Raw genomic sequence first — 20,737 nt, 5'->3', positions numbered from 1 at the left:
ACCAAAAAAAAAATTAGATTTACTTTTAAGAAATAAATAAAAAAATAAAAAAGTAATTGGTCGAAAATCACCGGTTCCAAGTTTATGGAACTAGAAATCGCACCAAGTCGATCTGGTCTTGGTGGTTCTTGATTCGATCCAATCTTATTGACCCCCACTTCGTATAGTCAAAGCTTCTTAATTGGATAAGACATGATGGTGGGTCAGGTGTCAACTTGTCCTTTGGCAAAAAGGATCTGTCGACACCAACGTGGGCATCCCCCCTATAAGTAGGCGCCAGTCTCTTCTATCGCCCAACAAGTTCACTCAAGAGTTGAAGATGGAGAGGTCAGGCTCAAGCAAAGCCAGATGCATGATGGGCGACAACGGCGAGGCCGAGCTAAAACTCTGCAACGCCGAGAGTAAACGAGCTGGTTGGATTACATTCCCATTCATCACAGGTCTCTCTCTCTCTCTCTCTCTCTCTCTCTCTCTCTCCGAGTCGAACGGATTTTATTCGAACGTCTGAAACGTCTTTGCCATGATGAACCAGGCACCGTGGCCTTGTTGATGATGGGTGGAAATGGATGGATGACGAACTTGATCGTGTATTTGATCCAAGAGTTTGACGTGAACCGGATCGACGCTGCGCAGATTTACAACGTGGTCAACGGCTGCTTCTGTCTCCTTCCGATCCTCGCCGCGATCATAGCCGACTCTAAACTCGGATGCTTCGTGGTTGCCTCCGTCTCCTCCTTCGTAGCCTCAGTGGTACGGAATCATCTGAACCTCACAATCATGCCATTCACAGCTTCTCTTTCAATTGTTGAATTACAGAGTCTTTGGTAATAGTGGGCTAATTGCAAGTAATATACTACTTAGAGTCTGGACATGATCACATCGTTTTCATAGTGAACTGATCGAGAACATTAGAAAACAGATTCTCAGTAGCAAACCGTAACAACCTGCCTTCCAAGGGAGTCTCTGTTTTTTTCCTATGCTGGAAATATTGAGATTACTCGAGAACAGACATCTCGAGGGCTCTCTTGTATGTAAGACTTACTGAGAATCTTGTCTCTGATGAATTTTGGCCGAATTGCCAATTGCAGGGTGTGGTCTTTTTATCCTTGACGGCGACGTTTAATTCGTTGAGACCCGAGCCCTGCGGAGACAAATCAAGCTCGTGCAAAGCCCCATCAAACCTTCAACTCGCCGTGCTCTACACGGGGATAGTTCTAGCGACACTCGGAGCATCCGGAGTGAGGTTCACCACAGCAACATTAGGGGCGAACCAGTTCGAAAGCCAAAAGGATCAATCGACTTTCTTCAACTGGTTCTTCTTTGCACAGTATGCCGGTTTCGTTCTAAGCAGCACGCTGATCGTGTACATCGAGGACAGTGTGAGTTGGGCCCTGGGATTTTGGTTATGCGTCGCCGCGAACCTCGTTGGGCTTGCGGTTCTCGTCGCAGGAAATCGGTATTATCGCCACGAGACACCTGAGGGGAGTCCAATATTGAGCTTAGCTCGTGTCCTTGTTGCTAGTTTTCGGAAATGGAAGCTTCAGCTCACGCTGGATGGTGATGAGTTCTATTATGGCCGACATGGACAGAATAAGGAGGTGGAGGTACCGCCTAAAAAGAACTTCAGGTGCCCACAAACAAGAGCGCGGAATCAATTCTTTCTGTATAATGTTTGCTAAGACTTCTTTACCTAAATGACGAAACAGTATTGTGGCACTGATTGACGAACATGTTTTCTTCTCAAATAGATAGGACCAGCAATCGAAATTCCTAGACGAAATCTCATTGTGTTGATTTAGTGGTTAGGTAACAGAATATGAATTTAATTTAGGCACACAACATCAGTTCGATTCCTCATCTAAGCCGGAACTAAAAATAACATCGATTGGCGAAATCAAGCTATCAGGAGATATGAAGTTACAGGTAATTCACAACTGAAAGTGATGGGAGTTGATTCCTTTTCCCTTTTGCAGGTTCCTGAATCGTGCCGCTGTGAAAACTGATGGGGACACCAAGCCCGACAACTCGATCGCCAGACCTTGGAGGCTATGCACAGTGCAACAAGTGGAGGACCTAAAGGCTGTGATCAAAGTGTTACCACTGTGGTCAAGCGCCATCTTCCTGAGCACCCCAATCGCTGTCCAAAACAGCATGACAGTCCTCCAAGCCCTAACCATGGACCGCCATTTAGGACCCCATTTCATGATCCCTGCCGGTTCAGTCCTTGTCATGGTCATGATCTCCAGCTTGGTCTCTCTCGCTTTGATCGATCGCTGTCAATCCCCGTCACCACTGTGGAAGAAGCTGACCGGTTCGCCTCCAACAGTATTCCACAGGATTGGTGTAGGTCATCTCCTGAATGTGCTCGGCATGATTGCATCGGCACTAATCGAGTCACGCAGGCTCAGGACAGCCCATCTCCACCATCTCCAAAATATCAACAATCATTCAGTCCCAATGTCTGTACTGTGGCTATTCCCCCAGCTGATTCTGGTTGGAATTGGAGAAGCATTCCATTTTCCGGGACAAGTGTTGTTGTACTTCCGAGAATTCCCGGCGAACCTAAGCAACAGCTCAACCGCAATGGTCTCGGCGATGATCGGGATAGCTTATTATCTGAGCACCGTGTTGGTCAACCTGGTACGGAGGAGCACCGGTTGGTTGCCGGAGAACTTGAACGATGGGAGGTTGGATTGTGTGTATTGGCTGCTGGCTGGGGTTGGGCTGGCGAATTTTGGGTATTATCTCGTATGCGCAAAGTTGTACACGGGGAAAGATGGGAATTCTAGTTCGAATCTTCCGATGACGGACGTTGCTGGTGAAAAAGAGTAGAGGTCCTAAATACGTTTGTCCATGCATGCATGCTCGGATTATGTCTCCGTATATTTCTTGTCTACTTCGACAAAGATGTTGTCAATGTGAATACCCGCCTCTTCATTGAGGATTCATATTTATCCAATAAAAATATATGTTAGTGCATATTTATGATATAATTATTTATAGCTGAAGCCCGGCCACTTGGCATAACTTTGCCACGTGGCCTTCGTGCGTTCAACTAATAAACATTCGTTGATTGATTTGTCATCTCCAAAATTTTTCTCTCTTATTTACTTTGATCAAGATGTGAATAGAGAGACAAATTTTTTTTCAAATTTAGTCCTAAAGCTATAGTTTGTTTTCCTTTCCAAAACCTCTATATTTTATCTACTTAAATGTCAAAAATACATAAAGAGAAGTATCGTATTGCTCAAACATTAAAAAAAAAATCTTCCAATAACGAATTTCATTTGATTTAAAGCTTGGCATTATGCAATAAACTAGTGTTGTACTACGATACTCGGTGAGTTATAGCTAATTTACGTATAATGTTGTTTATTTAAGCAGTGCAAATTAAGGAACCGATTTCAATTGTAAGGAAGTTAGACATGACATATGTGTTATAAATATATTAATCATAGGTGGATGCTTCACCTTTCACCATTTTCTCTTCCAATGTATGTTACAAATACATTGATATACATTGATGTACATTGATATGGATTGATGTTTCACCTTTCACATTCCATGAGCAGCTTTTCCTCTCTCAATGTAATGTACCCTCTAGCCTATAAATAGAGGCTTTTGTAAACTTGTTGAGGCAATGAAAAAGAGTTAACATTTGCTCCCGACTTCTCTCTTATCTCTTCTCTCATATTTCAAGTTGGTGTTATGTTTCTGAGTTGATTCCAAAGATCACCGTTTACTTTTACAACACGTTATCGGCACGAACCGGTTAGAATCTTGGATATCACTCGAGGTAACACATCTTTACCTCTTCATTATCTAACATCTCTACATTTTCTTTTTAAGTATGTCAAACATTACCAAGAGAGAGTTTGCAATGTTAGATATTACCGGAAGTAATTATCTAACATGGGTTTTTGATGTCAAAATACACTTAACATCATTAGATCTTAGTCGATCTATTCTCCCAGAATCTAATTATACCCCGGCCCAGAAGGCTAAGGCTCTTATCTTCATTCGCCACCATTTACATGAAGATTCAAAGGCCGAGTATCCGACCGAGGAGGACCCTGCAATTCTATGGCAATCCCCGAAGGATCGCTTTGATCATCAACAATAAGTGGTCCTTTCTCATGCCAAGTTTGAATGGATCAATTTACGCTTTCAGGACTTTGAGTCCGCAGCAGAATATAATTCTGCTATTCATCGAATTGTATCACAATTAAGACTTTGTGGCCAGCAGATCACAGAGATTGAAATGTTGGAAAAAACATTATCTACCTTCCATGCCAATAACCTTGTACTCCAGCAGCGGTATAGGGCAAAGAATTATTCAAAGCATTCAGAATTAATTTCCGCACTACTTGTAGCAGAAAAGCACAACCAGTTGTTGATGCAAAATCATAATTCCCGTCTTATTGGATCTGCACTTGTGCCTGAAGCACATGTCGCACGTCATAAAAACAAGAGTCACTGGCATTGGAAGGGCAAAGGGCGTAACTTGAAAATCAACCTTATAAGAGCCGAGATAGAGGTTCATAAGGACCTAAACGTGGTCCACAAAGAAAAGAAGGTCCAGAAGTACCTAACTAGGTTGGTGCCAATATTTGTCATAGATGTGGTTCTACAGGCCATTGGTCTCCCACTTGTCGCACCCCAAAGCACCCGCTTGACCTCTATCAAAGGGAACAAGATGAGAGAAAAAGGGAAGCCAATGTTGCAACCAAGCCCTTTATGGAGGATAAAGAATCATCTCTTGACAATACATCTTTTGATATTGATCATTTTTTGGATTTAGATTAAGCAATATATATAAGTTTATGTTTATTCACACGTATTCTCTTAGTTTTTAAATAATATTCACGTTTAATATTATAATTTCATTTCTTATTCTTTTATGTTAGTCATCAATGATGCTGAACAATTATCTCGAGGAGAATAATGGTATTATTTGTCTTGTAGATAGTGGTACTACACATACTATCCTCTAGCAGAGGAAGTTCTTTGAGGCATTAAAAAATTGCGAAGGGAATATTACCACTATTTCAAGCGATAGTAATATAATTACAGGCTCCGGAAGAGCTCGTGTAATATTACCAATGGGCACAGAAATTTTTATTAATGATGCTTTATTTTGCCCATGGTCTAAAAGGAACCTACTCAGCTTTAAAGATATTCGTTCCAATGGGTTTCACATTGAAACCGAGACCGAAAGTGGTAAAGAATACTTGTATCTAACTCGGATGAGTGGATACAGAAAACAAATTATGGAAAAGTTACCATCATTCTCCTCTGGGTTATATTATACTTATATAAATGTGAGTAATAAACATATTGCGATGAACTTGAAGTTCACAAACCCACAAGGTTTTCAATTATGGCATGACCGTTTAGGTCACCCATGGTCGAATATGATGCGCCGAATATTAACACATTCAGTTGGACATGCATTAACAAATCGTGGGCTCCCTTCACCTACTGATTATGTATGTGATTCGTGCGCCGAGGGTAAAATAATTATACGGCCGTCTCATACTAAAGTAAGAGTGGAATCTCCTATATTTTTGCATAGAATTCAAGGAGATATCTGTGGGCCTATCCACCCCGCATATGGACCTTTCGGGTACTTCATAGTCCCGATTGATGCTTCAACGCGATGGACATACGTTGACCTGTTGTCAACATGTAATATGGCTTTCGCAAAATTACTCACTCAGCTAATTAAATTACGTGCACAATTCCCTGATTACCCGATCTAGAAGATCCGGTTAGATAATGCTGGTGAATTTACGTCTAAAGACTTTGATGACTATTATATGGCTATTGGGATAGACGTGGAGCATCCTGTGCCACATACTCATACACAGAACGGCTTAGCATAATTTTTAATCAAACGCCCGAGAATGATTGCTAGACCATTGCTGTTGAGGGCTAAATTACCCTTTAGTTTATGGGGACATGCGATATTGCACGCTGCATCATTGATTAGAATTCGACCCACTGCATATCATGAATACTCCCCGATTCAACTTGTACGTGGATGTGAACCCGATGTTTCCCATCTGCGAATATTTGGTTGTGCTATATATGTTCCTATACCACCTCCACAGCGTTCCAAAATGGGGCCTCAACGTCGACTTGGTATTTATGTGGGATATGAATCTTCATCTATTATAAAATACTTGGAGCCCCGGACGGGCGACTTGTTTACTCCCCGGTTCGCTGATTGCATATTTGATGAGGCACATTTTCCGGCATTAGGGGGAGAAAGCCTGAAGCTTAAAGAATGCCGTGAAATTTTCTAGAAGGAAGATCAATTGAATTACCTTGATCCACGTACAAGCATGACTAAACTTGAAGTTCAGAAGATTATTGACTTGCAACATTTAGCAAGTAAACTGCCGGATGCATTTACTGAACACAAAGGGGTGACTAAGTCCCATATTTCTGCAGAAAACGCACCACCTAGAGTGGAGATTCCTTTGGGACCAAAAATGTCCGATGAGCCTAGTTAACTCTGGAAGCGTGGACGACCCACAAGGGCTAAAGACATAAATCCGCGAAAAAGAAAAAACATTCAGTCACCCAATGCGCCTCCTGCTGAGGAAAGCAATCCCGGTGAAATTAGTGCAGCTGCCCCAAATAACAATTCCGTGAATACGGAACGGCCAAAATCCTATTGATTTGGGAAACGATGAGGATTTGGTTGATGTTAATATAGAGGTTGCAGTAAATTATATGAACACGGGAGTGAGATATGATAGAATTACAACTGTCGTCGACGACTCATTTGCCTCCTCGGTAGCGCCGATCGTATCAAAAGATAATCTGGATCCAGAACCAAAATCCATTCTTGAATGCCAGAAGCATTCAGATTAGAATACATGGAAGGAGGCAATTAAGGCAGAACTAGACTCGCTTAATAAACGTTGTGTTTTTGGACTCGTTATCCGAACACCCAAAAATATTATCCCTATTGGATATAAATGGGTGTTTGTAAGAAAATACAATGAAAAGAATGTGGTGGTAATATATAAAGCGAGACTAGTTGCCCAAGGGTTTTTGCAAAGACCCGGTATAGACTTTGATGTCACTTATTCTCCTGTAATGGATAATATTATGTTCCGTTATTTGATCAGCATGGCAGTAAGTATGAATCTAGATATGCACTTAATGGATGTTGTGACTGCATATTTATATGGGTCACTTGACACCGATATATATATATATGAAAGTTCTCGAAAGATTTTCAATTCCCCGGATGGGAAAGAATGAAAATCGCAACATGTCTGATATCAAATTGCAAAGATCATTATATGGTCTTAAACAATTAGGTCGTATGTGGTACAATCGGTTAAGTGATTACCTCCTGAAGCGGGGATATGTAAATAATGTAATATATCCTTGTGTGTTCATAAAAAGGTCATCAAATGGCTTTGCCATCATATCCATATATGTGGATGACCTGAATATAATTGGAACCCCAAAAGAGCTCGAAGAAGCTCGTTCTTGCCTAAAGAAAGAATTTGAAATGAAAGACTTGGGTCAAACCAAGTATTGTCTTAGCCTGCAGATCGAGCACCTCCCGAAAGGAGTTTTATTGCACCAGTCTAATTACACAAAAAGGATATTAGAGACATTTTACATGGATAAATCTCATCCTCTCAGCACACCAATGTTGGTACGTTCACTTAAAGTGGACAAAGACCCATTCAGGCCTAAAGAGAAAAACGAGGATAGGTTGGGACCTGAAGTTCCTTACCTTAGCGCCATAGGAGCACTGTTATATCTTGTAAATTGCACCGGACCTGATATTGCATTTGCAATAAATGTTCTAGCTAGACACAGTGCCAATCCAACCCGAAGACATTGGAATGGCGTTAAACATATCCTACGTTACCTCCAAGGAACTGTTGATATTGGTTTACTTTACCAAAAAAACAAAGATTTAACATTGGTGGGATATTCGGATGCTGGATATATGTCCGATCCTCATAATGCCAAGTCACAGATCGGTTATGTGTTTTTATGTGGAGGTACGACAGTTTCATGGAAGTCAATAAAACAAAGTGTAGTTGCTACTTCCTCAAATCATTATGAGATTATTGTATTATTTGAAACTGCCAAAGAATGCATTTGGTTAAGAACTTTGATACACCACATTCAAGATTCATGTGGCTTATCCTCAGTTCATGATGCCCTCACTATACTTTTTGAGGATAATGCGGCTTGCATTACACAAGTGCGTGATGGATTTGTCAAAAATGATAGAACTAAACATATTTGACCTAAGTTATTTTATCCACATGAGCTTCAAGAAAAAGGTGAAATAGATATTCATCAAATTCGCTCTAGTGACAATCTTGCAGATTTGTTCACTAAATCCCTACCTACTTCCACATTTGAAAAACTTGTATATGGAATAGGGATGCGTCGACTTAGGCGACTACTTCAATCAGGGGGAGCGAATTAACCATCCTCGAAGGATGGAACCCGGAAGGTTTATGGCTGTACTCTTTTTCCCTTTGTAAGTCTTTTTTTTCCCATAGAGTTTTTACTTGCCAAAGGTTTTTAATGAGGCAGCCTACGTGCAATGACTATTACAATGAGGGGGAGTATTATACACACTGTACTCTTTTTCCCTTTGCCGAGTTTTTTGTCCCACTGGGTTTTTCTTGGCAAGGTTTTTAATGTGGCGGTTTAAACAGTGTATAATAAAAGGTGAACATCCAAGGGGGAGTGTTATAAACATATTAATCATAGGTGGATGCTTCATTCACCATTTCCTCTTCCAATGTATGTTACAAATACATTGATATACATTGATGTACATTGATATGAATTGATGTTTCACCTTTCACATTCCATAAGCGGTTTTTCCTCTCTCAATGTAATGTACCCTCTAGCCTATAAATAGAAGCTTTTGTAAACTTGTTGAGGCAATGAAAAAGAGTTAACATTTGCTCCCGACTTCTCTCTTATCTCTTCTCTCATATTTCAAGTGGATGTCATGTTTCTGAGTTGATTCCAAAGATCGCCGTTTACTTTTACAACAATATGATCCTATTACTCTAACATTACCATTTTTCAAACTTGCAATAAAATCACAAAATTCAGAATCTCAACTTCATCTAAACATAACACATTTACATTTTCAGTGGAGTTTAAAGAAAATAACTGAAATGATTTAGTTTGTAAATTCCCCTATTTTTTTGGTCAAAACAACATTTCATTAAATTTCATTCACTCCCTCGGGATACAAGAGAGATACATCGCAAATCAACTGCAAACCAAAATAACTCCCAGACAAATTCCAGATAAGAGGGGAAATTGTCAGAACAAGTTTATGAGTCACACGTTTAAAGAGCAAATCTATGACTTTTTCACATCCAAATCGGCGGCCGATCACCAAATCCGTCTTTAGTAATGAGTACACACCGAGATCTCTAGCTGTTACTACGACTTTGCCTTTCGATGGTGCGCGCCTAGGTTTGGCATCCCTAACACTACCACCGAGCAGAGTAAAAGCTTGAACGAGCACATATTTGACACTTTTAAGAGCAAAACCTTCATGGAGCCCATTTGATCTTCTTCAAAATTGGATTTGTTTACCAATGAAACCCAAGAAAAGCAAAACCCCAAAAATATACACGTAGAAAACCCCAAATCTAACTAGATTGGGATAGAGATCTCCCTAGAAAAGAGAAAAAAAAAACTTCCAGATTTACATTAAATCGTAAAAGAAAAGTTTCCAAATGGGAGAAAAGCAAGAAAAAGAAAATAGAGAATCAAAACATCTTAAGAAAATGGCGAGGAAAGGGAGAGATCTAGCTCAAACCCTCCCCTCCATAGAGTTTGAAGAAGAAAGTGTGCAAAGAAAAAAGAAAGAGGAGAGAGAAAAGCTAGGGCCAAATTCCCCTAGTTTGACTTCAAAGTTTTCTAGAGGTGTTCATAATGATAGAAGTGCCACAACTTTTGTATGGCGTTCACTGAACGATTTTGGCAATTGTTTTAAATTCCATGAGTTTTAGTTTGTTGGGCTGCATTTTTTCCTCAATTTAACAATTCCAATAAATTTAAAACAATTGATAAAGTTAAGTGAACGTTTTAAAACGTTCAAAACGTTCACTTAACTAAAACTCTTTATCAATTGTTTTAAATTCCATGAGTTTTAGTTTGTTGGGCTGCATTTTTTTCCTCAATTTAACAATTCCAATAAATTTAAAACAATCGATAAAGAGTTTTCGTTTTGTGCATTACCTTAGCCAAAGATCGGGAAAAAATGATCAAAAAAGTCCTAAACTTATTGCAATTGTGCCAATTTAGTCCTAAACTTTTTTTTTTGGGCCAATTCTATCTTCAACCTTTTGCAATTGTGTCAATTCAGTCCCTCTGGCCGGCCCCGATGTGGACGCCGTCCAGCGGCGGCCTTCCAGCAATGTAATATTTTAAAAATATTTTCGAATATTTTATTTTTTATTTTTTCTACGTTACTTTTTTCTTTTCTTTTTTCCCCTCTATTGTTCTTCTTCCCCATAGACTGTTCTTCTTGCTCCCGGAGGTTGAAGATGACGATCGTCTTCCCATCTCTCCCTCGCAGTGGCTCCTTCATCCTTAGGCATATGGTATCGGCAAATCGGACAAGTCCCGAGCCTCGCCTCGCCTCGCCAGCCCGGATCCGGCGAGGCTCGACCTAGCCGTTGTCGAGCGAGGCGGGCTGAAACACCCCTCTCCTCCTTCGCCTTTGTCGTTGTCGTCCTCCCATCTCTCCCTCGCGGTGGCTCCTTCATCCTCGAGCATTTGATACCGGCACCCTCGCCAGCCCAAATCTAGCGAGGCTCGACCTCATGTCTCGCCGGGGTTGGCCTGGCGTGGTCTCGCCTGGCTTCCCCCGGTGACGGCGAGATTGATCCAGGCTGGTCCGGGCGAGACACGAGGTTGAGCCTCGCCGGATCCGAGCTGGCGAGACACGGCCTTACGCAGCCACGACGAGGCTCACCCTTGCCAGTAGTTGCTAAGGCGACATTCACCGGAGGCCCGTTGCCTCTGGATCAACTTCTCTGTCACGAGATGAAACAGTTTGAGCGAATTCGTTCATGGTCATTGTCATCTTGACCAGGAGGAAGCATAATAGTCTTTGGGGAAGAAGAACAATTGGGGGAAAAAAAGAAAGAAAAAGAAAAGAAGAAAAAATGAAAAAATAAAATATTTCAAAAATATTATTAAAACATTATATCGTCGGAAGGCCGGCACCGGACGGCATCCACGTTAGCACCGGCCGGTCAAATTTGGTCGGATGGACTGAATTGGCACAATTACAGAAGGTTTAGGACTGAATTGGCAAAAAAAAAAAAGGTTTATGAATAAATTGGCACAATTGCAATAGGTTTAAGGCTTTTTTGGTAATTTTCCCCAAAGATCCGTTGATCCAACCATAACCTAGGCTTCCATCTCTGCAAGAGTGTTTTCGGAAAGGCCGTTACATGACACGTTCGGTCATCGTTGGCCGCTACATGACATGTCACAAAATGACGTCCTATGTGGACCGCCACGTTAGCGATATCTGGCGGTAATTGACAAAATGATTTAGAATTGAAATTTGTGCAAAGATTTAGGATTACATTGACAAAATCAGAAAGTTTAGGATTGAATTAATCATGATGGATCTATGAGCATAAAGAGAGGCCTTGAAGAGCGCCTTCGAAGCGTCTTTGATGAACTTGCGAGGCGACTCGAGGCTCTTAACGATGTCGATCACGGCGCATATGGTGTTGTGTTTGGCACTAATGATGGAGGCGGTAGGAGTCAGCCATGAGGAGGAGGTTGTGGAGGATGGCGGCGGCAACCGGATGGCGGCACCGGGGGTGGAGACAACTAGACGGCGGCATCGGAGGTGGCCGTATAATATCCGGTCATATCCAGATTATGTTCCACTCCCATAAGTACCTTCTCTCTAATTTGACCGCGTGAAGTTACATAGTCAAAGACCCTCTTAGGACAAAGTAGTCATGAACGATCCTAACCTCGAATTAGCCCATGTTATTTCATGTCAAAGGTGTATTAATTAAATTTAGAGAAACTAAAGCTGTATCTTACCAATAAATTATCTTTCTACTATTAACATTGATCTGAAAATAATAATTCAGTTAATTGAAGGATTATAAAGAAATTGAAGATTCAAAAACCAATATCGTGTACTCTCTACTTAATACTTTTGAATGGCTCGTGCGTGCATCGCCTATTTCCTGCTTTGAAAATGGAGACAAATAATAACTTTTGAAAACTAATCTCTCGTATCTTACCATATTTTTAGGTGCGACTTATAGAAGTTAAATAAAAGATTAATTTGATGGTAAACTAAACAATTGACCGTACGAACTATCCGCTTTGAAAAGGTGCATTATATAGTCCACTGTGATAGAACCCAATGAGAGGGGGGTGGGGGCACTTAGGCAATTATCGGGGGGCGTCCTCCTGTTTTTATTTGCATGTTAAATGACATGAATAATTCTAAACTTTGGTGCAATATTTGATGTGATCCTTAAATTTTAAATTTGTTCAATGTGATCTTCAAACATTTAGTAAATGTTCAATTTAAGTCCTAAACAGTATGAAAATATTCAATATTGCTGCTGACTTTCAATTAATGTAAGGACAATATTGAACATGTTCATATAGTCCAGAAATTAAATTGAACATGTATCACAAGTTCAGGAATATCTTTATATATTTGGCTAGAGTCTAGGATCCGCATTGAACGTAGGAACAAATTTTGAGAATTATCTGTGTCGTTATACCTAGACCCTAAAATCCTGCAAGTCCTCCAATTAATTGGAAGTCCCCGGATCGGTTCTTCAAAGTGTCACTTTCTTTGTTTTTTGCTTGGTTTGAGGGCTCGGGCAACATAGGGACGATGACGAGACGGAGTTTAGACCTGTCTTGAACCATCCGAAGGGGCTCACCGTGCCATTTTCTCGTGCTGTCGGTTGATTGGTCATGCCAGTTTAAATGTGACGATCCAACAAGAGTACCCTTTGACCAAAAACAAAAAAAGAGAAACAGACTACCCTTTTATTTTTCTTTTCTTTTTTGTTTTTGTCTTAGTTGGAGGAGAACTGATTGGTTGGGTGTCAACTTGTCTCTTGGCATCGACAGATTTTCTCACGTTGTGAGCTGTCCTTTTGGCAACGAAAAGATCTGTTGACACCAGTACGGGCATCCCCCACTATGCTAAGTAAAACACATAGGCTCTCTCCTATCTATTACCCCGACAAGTTCAGTCGAGAGTTGAAGATGGAAAGCTCGGGCTCAAGCAGAGCCAAATGCATGACAGGCAACGACCGAGAGGCCGAACTAAAACTCTGCGATGCTGAGAGCAAACGAGCTGGTTGGATTACATTCCCATTCATCACAGGTCTCTCTCTCTCTCTCTGAGTAAGACTAGTTTTTGTTCCGACGACAAACGTCTGAAACGTGGCTGCTGATGATGAACCAGGCGCGGTGGCCTTGTTGAGCGTGGGTGGAGCTGGATGGATGACGAACTTGATCGTGTACTTGATCGAGGAGTTCAATGTGAACCGAATCGACGCGGCACAGATTAACAACGTGATCAATGGCTGCTTCTGTCTCCTCCCGGTCCTCGGCGCGATCATAGCCGACTCCATTCTTGGATGCTTCTTGGTCGCCTCCATTTCCGCCTTCATAGCCTCCACGGTAGGATAGCATCTCAACCTCACGATCTTGCCCTTCACGGTTTCTCTTTCAATTTGCTGAATCAGAGGTTTTCGATAATGGTGGGCTAATTGCAAGTAACATAGGATGTGTTTGATTCGGAGAAAATTTCGTGGTAAAGGAAAGTATTTTCTCAAAAATTATTTTCTAGGAAAACGTTCTTCCTTTTGAAATTAGGAAATTTATATCCTTCGTGTATATTTTCTTTGACCGTAAATGGATTTCTGCTCAGTAATCATTTTAGGCATATGCTCTGTATCCTCACATGGTTTCGACAGTGAACTGATCATCAAGAACGTTAAAAAAGAACAGAACAATAAAAGAATTGTCAGTAACAGACTGTAACTCCCAAGCAATCTATATTCTTTTTCAATGTTGGAACATTGAGATTGCTGAAGGGCACGCAGCTCTAGGGCTCTCGTGCAGACAAGTCTTCCTGAGAATCTTGTCTCTAATGCATTTTCAAAGCGGGTTTGCTCACGGCTGATCCGTGATCAATGGCATTATCTGTGGCCAACTTGCCTCTTGCAGGGTATAGTTCTTTTATCCTTAACGGCGACGCTTGATTCGTTGAGACCCAAGCCGTGCGGAAACAAATCGAACTCGTGCAGAGCCCCGTCCAACCTTCAACTAGGCGTGCTCTACACAGGGATAGTTCTAGCAACACTCGGGGCGTCCGGACTGAGGTTCACCACGGCAACGTTGGGGGCGAACCAGTTCGAAAGCCAAAAGGATCAATCGACTTTCTTCAATTGGTTCTTCTTTGCACTATACGCCAGTTATGTCCTAAGCAGCACGCTGATCGTGTATGTCGAGGACAGTGTGAGTTGGGCCTTTGGATTCTGGTTATGCGTCGCTGCAAGCTTCACTGGGCTCGCGGTTTTTCGCCGCGGAAATCGGTATTATCGCCACGAGACGCCTCAGGGGAGTCCATTACTGAGCTTAGCTCGTGTCCTCGTTGCTAGTTCTCGGAAATGGAAGCTTCAGCTCACGCTGAATAGAGATGAGTTCTATTACGGCCGAGATGGACAGAGTAAGGAGGTGGACGTACCCCCTAGAAAGAACTTCAGGTACGCACAAGCAAGAGTGTGGAATTGATACTATTTCTCCATTTTGCAAAGACTTCTTCCTCTAAATGACGCGAAAATTCCGGTGCCATTGATTGATGAATGTTTTATCTTCCGAAATAGATAGGATCAACATTCACAAAATGAATATTGATCGGTGAAATCCACAACCAAAAGTGATGGGTGTCGATTCCTTCTCCCTTTCGCAGGTTCTTGAATCGCGCCGCCGTGAAGACTGATGGGGACACCAAGTCCGACAACTCGATCGCCAAGCCTTGGAGGCTGTGCACGGTGCGGCAAGTGGAGGACCTAAAATCTGTGATCAAAGTGTTACCACTGTGGTCAAGCGTCGTCTTCTTGAGCACCCCTATCGCTGTCCAAAACAGCATGACGGTCCTCCAAGCCCTTACCATGGACCGCCATTTAGGACCCCATTTCATGATCCCGGCCGGTTCATTCATTGTCATGGTCATGATATCCACCTCGGTCTCTCTCGCTTTGATCGACCGCTTCCGATCCCCATTCCCGCTGTGGAAGAAGCTGACCGGTTCGCCTCAAACGGTATTCCACAGGATTGGCGTTGGTCATCTCCTGAGTGTGCTCGGCATGATTGTCTCGGCACTAATCGAGTCACGCAGGCTCAGGACAGCCCATCTCCACCACCTCCAACATGTCAACAATCATACAGTCCCGATGTCTGCACTGTGGCTATTCCCTCAGCTGATCCTGGTCGGAATTGGAGAAGCTTTCCATTTTCCAGGACAAGTGTTGCTGTACTTCCGAGAATTCCCGCCAAACTTAAGCAACAGCGCGACCGCGATGGTCTCGGCGATGATCGGGATAGCTTATTATTTGAGCACCGCATTGGTCGATCTGGTACGTAGGAGCACCGGTTGGTTGCCGGAGAACCTGAACGATGGGAGGTTGGATTATTTGTATTGGCTGCTGGCTGGGGTTGGGCTGGCGAATTTTGGGTATTATGTCGTATGCGCGAAGTTGTACGAGGGAAAAGATGGGAATTCTAGTTCGAATCTTCCAATGACGAATGACGCTGGTGAAAAAGAGTGAGGTCCCAAATGCGTTTGTCCATGCAATGCTGGGATTAGTCTATGTACATTTCTTGTCTACTTCGACAAAAATGTTGTTAATTTGAATGCTCGCTGTGCCGGCATTTGACTTTGTTACTGTAATTGCCACGTGGCAAGACGCTTGGTACAATTTTGTCACGTGGCCCCCGTTCCGACTAATATGCATTCGCTTATTGATTTGTCATGTCAAAAAAATTTCTCTCTTATAGAGAGTTTGATCAAAATATGGATCTTTCAAATTCATTCGCAAAGACATTGTTTGTTTGCCGATTCCAAACCTCTATATGTAGTCAGTCTAAATGTAAAAAAGTGCATAACGAGAAGTATTGTATGGCTCAAATATAGAAAAACTCTTCCAATAGGGAAATTTATTTAATTTAAAACTTAGAAAAATGCAATGGATGATATGTCTTATTGCCGGGCAAATTATTGCTAATTTAAAGTATAATGTAGTTTATTTGAGCAGTGCAAATTGATGAATGAATTTCTTACTTTCAATTGCGAGGAAATTTAACAGAACACATGATCATGTTACATTAACATTACTAAAACCACTCTAAGAAGTCCTTCATACCTGGCTGCTCAAATAATGAGTCACTCTTATGTTTGGTTTGGGGCCCACCCAATTTTGATGCAAAATCTCACCTTTTGGAAATCTCAAATAAAGGAAAGTGGGATTTACGATGTGATACTAAAGTATGACCTGAGGAGATAGATGCTAACTATGGGTAGGATGCAAGAATCATTATGTAAAAATTTTCGTGGGGTTAAATATCTCTTATACTATCATCGATCGACAGAGCGGAACAACCAAAAAAAGAAGTGAAGTTAGAAAGCCGTATGATAAGTGGTAACTATCTTGTACAGTTCGGGGGGTAATCGGCGTACTCCGATCAGGCTTGCAATAACATTGAAGAATATATAAATCTCAACTTCATGTGGACATAACACATTTACATTTTATTGGAAGTTTAAAGCAATAATTGAAATGATTAATTTGTAAATTCTCTTAGTTTAACTTCCAAGTTTTTCAAAGGTAATGATAATGATAAATTCCATGAGTTTTAGTTTGTTGGGCTACACCTTTTCCTTCAATGTAACAGTTCCAATAAATTTTAAAGAATTCATAAAGAGTTATGGTTTTGTGCATTACCTTAGTCAACGATTCTTTGATTTAACTTAATTTAGAACTAAACGAAATTGAATGGCCTTTTTGTGCAGTCAAGTAATCCTATTTCTTGAATGGCAAAAAAAAAAAACCGAAATTTGAAGAAATTATAACTCATTATAAATACATTAGCTCATTATAGAAACATCGCATTTGGGTTTTATTTATTAGGGTTATTATTATAAAAAATCCTAAACTGATACATCCGTGACAAATTTACTCTCAACTATTTTTTTGATCACGAAAAACTCCAAACTAGTACACCTATGACAAATTTACCCCAAACTATTTTTTTTATCACCAAAAATCATAAACCGGTATATCTGTGACAAATTTACATAAATTAATTCTTTTGACCACGAAATAACCCAAATTTGTACACTTGTAACAAATTTATCTTACATTAAATTGAGTTAATATCACGAAAAGTCTCAAATTGATAAACTTGTGACAAACAAAGGGAAAAAACCCCAAAATAGTATACCCGTCAACCGCCACGTGTCATCAAACTCAGCAATTTGACAGTTAAATTTATCAAAAACTAACGGATGGTAAATTTGTCATAGGTGTACCAGTTTGGGATAAATTTATCACAAGTATATCAGTTTAGAGTTTTTTACGGTTAAAAAAGTAGTTTGGGGTAAATTTATCACAAGTGTACCAGTTTGAAATTTTCTGTGGTATTAACCCTATTTATTATCTAGTGTAACATCTAAAATGATCAAATTTAACAAATAATACCCAAAATGATCAAATTTAACTTTTTGTCAACTATATTGATGAGGACAAAGTTTATTTAGTTTGTAAAAAGGGGTTTTGGATTTTGTTTGAGTCCGACAAGGTTATCCTATCGAAAAATGGACTATTTGTGGGAAAGGATTACACCAATGATAGCATGTATTAACTGAGTATTAACAATAATATCGTGTCTTCTATTTACATTGTTGATTCTCTTCATTTATGGCATAATTAGTGCATTTAAATTTTTACTATTTGCAAAAAATGAAAAAGTTAGACATTATAAACTTTAATTGTGAGCTTGATAAATGTGAAATCTGTGCTAAGTCCAAATTAACAAAAAAATCATTTCCAAGTGTTAAGAGAAATTGAAATTCAATGGAGTGGTACATAGTGGCATGTGCCAATTCAATGGCATGTTAACCCATGGTAGTAAAAGGTTTTTCATTACATTTGTGGATGGCTGCAATAGGTATTTATATATGTATCTCCTAAGATCAAAAGATGAAGCATTTATCACGTTTAAAAAATATAAGGCTGTTGTAAAAAATCAATTGGAAAGGAAAATTAAAGTCCTTCATTCAAATAGAGGATGAGAATGTTTCCTAAATGACTTTTCAGCCTTTTGAGAAGAATATGATAATATTCATCAAGTTTCAGCACCATATACTCCACAGTAACATGGTTTAGCTGAAAGGAAAAATCGATCTTTAAGAGAAATGGTTAACAGTATGCTCTCGAATTCGAAGCTACCAATTAATCTTGGGAAGAGTCATTGCTTACTGCATGTTTCATTCATAATAGAATACCATCCACGAAAAACATCAATCCTTATGAATTGTGGAAAGATAAAAAACCGACCTTGTCATATCTTCAAGTGTGAGGGTGCTTGGGATACTACAGAGTACCTGACCTTAAGTGGAGGAAACTTGGTCCTAGAACTATTAAAAGTGCTTTTATTGGATATGTTGAAAATAGTAAAGCTTGTAGGCTTTTTTTATTTAAATCCAAATGTCATTGTAGAATCAAGAGATGTTGAATTTTTTGAGAATAAATATTCTACGGATTCTGAAATTATTGAGAATAATGCTCAATTATAAGATACGAATAACTCAAAACTCATTGAAACACATGTAGAATTTCATGAGAAAATAACAAATGATTCTGAAAACATGATTGAACCTAAGTGCAGCACTAGAGCAAGAAAAGCGAAAGATTTAGGTCTAGACTTTATTACTCATGTTCTTCTTGTTGAAAGAGACATAGATAATAAAGTGGTAAATAAGAGAATCCTAAAAATTTTAGTGATGGGCTTCTAGATACGCTTCTTTCAAAAAAGAAGGTATAGATGATGAAATGGACTAATTTTGTCCAATAATACTTGGTATTAGCATACTTACCAAAAAGATATAAAACAAATGGGTGCAAATGTGTTTTCGGGAGAAAATACAATTTTGATGGTTTTATCCAAGTTTTTAAGGCTGGATTAGTAACCAAGTGTTATAGACAAAAAGAATGAATAGATTATTTTGATATGTACGCTTCTGAAGCACGTATCAAATCTACTCGAATTCTTTTTTCTTTAACATCTATTTATGACCTTTGCGTTCATCCAATGGATATCAAAATTTATTTTTTAAATGAAGATTTAAATGAGAAAATTTATATGGAATAACTAAAATTTTTGTTCTTCCTGAAAATGAGATGAAATTATGTAAATTAGTTAAATTTCTTTATGGGCTTAAGCAAGCATTGAAGTAGTGGCATGGAAAATTTGATTCAGTTATATTGTCTAATGGTTTCAAGCATAATAATGTTGATAAGTGTATTTATTCTAAATTCACTAAAGACGATAGAGTTTTAGTCTGCTTATATGTTGATGATGTGCTTATCTTTGGAAATCATATCACATGAGTTATTGAAATTAAGAAGTATCTAATTTCAAATTTTAAAATGAAAGATTTGGGTGAAGTAGATACTATTTTAAATATTAAAGTTAAAAAACATAGTAAGGGTTATTCTTTGAGCCAAAGTGACTACGTAGAAAAGACGTTAAATAAATTTAAATATCTTAGTTTCAAAGAAATGAGTTCTCTGTTTGATACCGGTATCAATTAAATTATAATACTGGTAGAGTAGTAGCACAACTTGCATATACGAGTGTTATATAGTCTTTAATGTATGCGGTGCATTGTATTAGACATGATATTGTTTTTTTCATATGTAAGTTGAGTAGATACACTAGTAATCGAAGTATAGAACATTGGAACGTTGTCACCATAAATTTTGGTTATCTTAAGAAAAATAAAAATTTGGGATTGTCCTATAATGATTATCTGGCTGTATTAGAAAGGTACATTGATACTAATTGAATTTATAGTGTGTGAGATAAATATTCCACTTCTGGATGGATCTTCACGTTAGGTGGATGTGTTGTATCTTGGGCGGCGAATAAGAAATAAACATGCATAACTCACTCAATAATAGAATCCGAATTTACTGCTTTAGCAGCAAGTGGAAAAGAGGTTGAATGGATAAGAAATTTATTGTTGGGCGTCATATTATGGCCTAGTCATATCCATCCTATTTCTATTCACCATGAAAGTCATGTTACTTCGGGAAAGGCTTATAGTTGCATTTATAATGGTAAGTCTATACATATCTGTCTAGGATATGAATACACGAAACAAATCATTCAGGATGATGCCATAACAATTATTTACGTGAGGTCAAGCAAGAATTTTGTCAATCCATTTACAAAGGCCAAGAGATGTGGTAAATGTGGCCTCAAAAGAAATATGGCTCAAACCCTTTGCTTAAAATCACTAGTAATGGTAACTTTACCTAATACTAACACGTCACTAGTTATAAGGTTTAATGGGTAAAAACAAGTTACTAAAAGTGATTATTTGATACTAACATTAGCCCGGACATGAGAAGTC

General features: G+C 39.5%; 2 protein-coding genes across 2 annotated transcripts; both read left to right on the top strand.

Moving 5' to 3' along the window:
• The first annotated feature begins 237 nt into the window (after positions 1–237).
• LOC115738324 (protein NRT1/ PTR FAMILY 2.7-like) lies at positions 238–2,954 on the top strand. The gene is made up of 4 exons (XM_030670931.2): positions 238–440; positions 533–750; positions 1,089–1,627; positions 1,974–2,954. Exons 1-4 carry the CDS (start codon positions 320–322, stop codon positions 2,830–2,832), a joined length of 1,737 nt encoding a protein of 578 aa, XP_030526791.1. The 5' UTR covers positions 238–319; the 3' UTR covers positions 2,833–2,954.
• A 10,235-nt stretch (positions 2,955–13,189) lies between these two features.
• LOC115738325 (protein NRT1/ PTR FAMILY 2.7-like) lies at positions 13,190–15,957 on the top strand. The gene is made up of 4 exons (XM_030670932.2): positions 13,190–13,417; positions 13,499–13,716; positions 14,266–14,804; positions 15,011–15,957. The coding sequence occupies exons 1-4, from the start codon at positions 13,231–13,233 to the stop codon at positions 15,867–15,869; spliced, it is 1,803 nt and encodes a 600-aa protein (XP_030526792.2). The 5' UTR covers positions 13,190–13,230; the 3' UTR covers positions 15,870–15,957.
• The last annotated feature ends 4,780 nt before the right edge of the window (positions 15,958–20,737 follow it).

This window comes from Rhodamnia argentea, chromosome 8 (assembly GCF_020921035.1).
Source record: "Rhodamnia argentea isolate NSW1041297 chromosome 8, ASM2092103v1, whole genome shotgun sequence".
Classification (NCBI taxonomy): domain Eukaryota; kingdom Viridiplantae; phylum Streptophyta; class Magnoliopsida; order Myrtales; family Myrtaceae; genus Rhodamnia; species Rhodamnia argentea.
The sequence above is the reverse complement of the archived record's forward strand: the minus strand, read 5'-3'. Positions and strand labels throughout refer to the sequence as shown.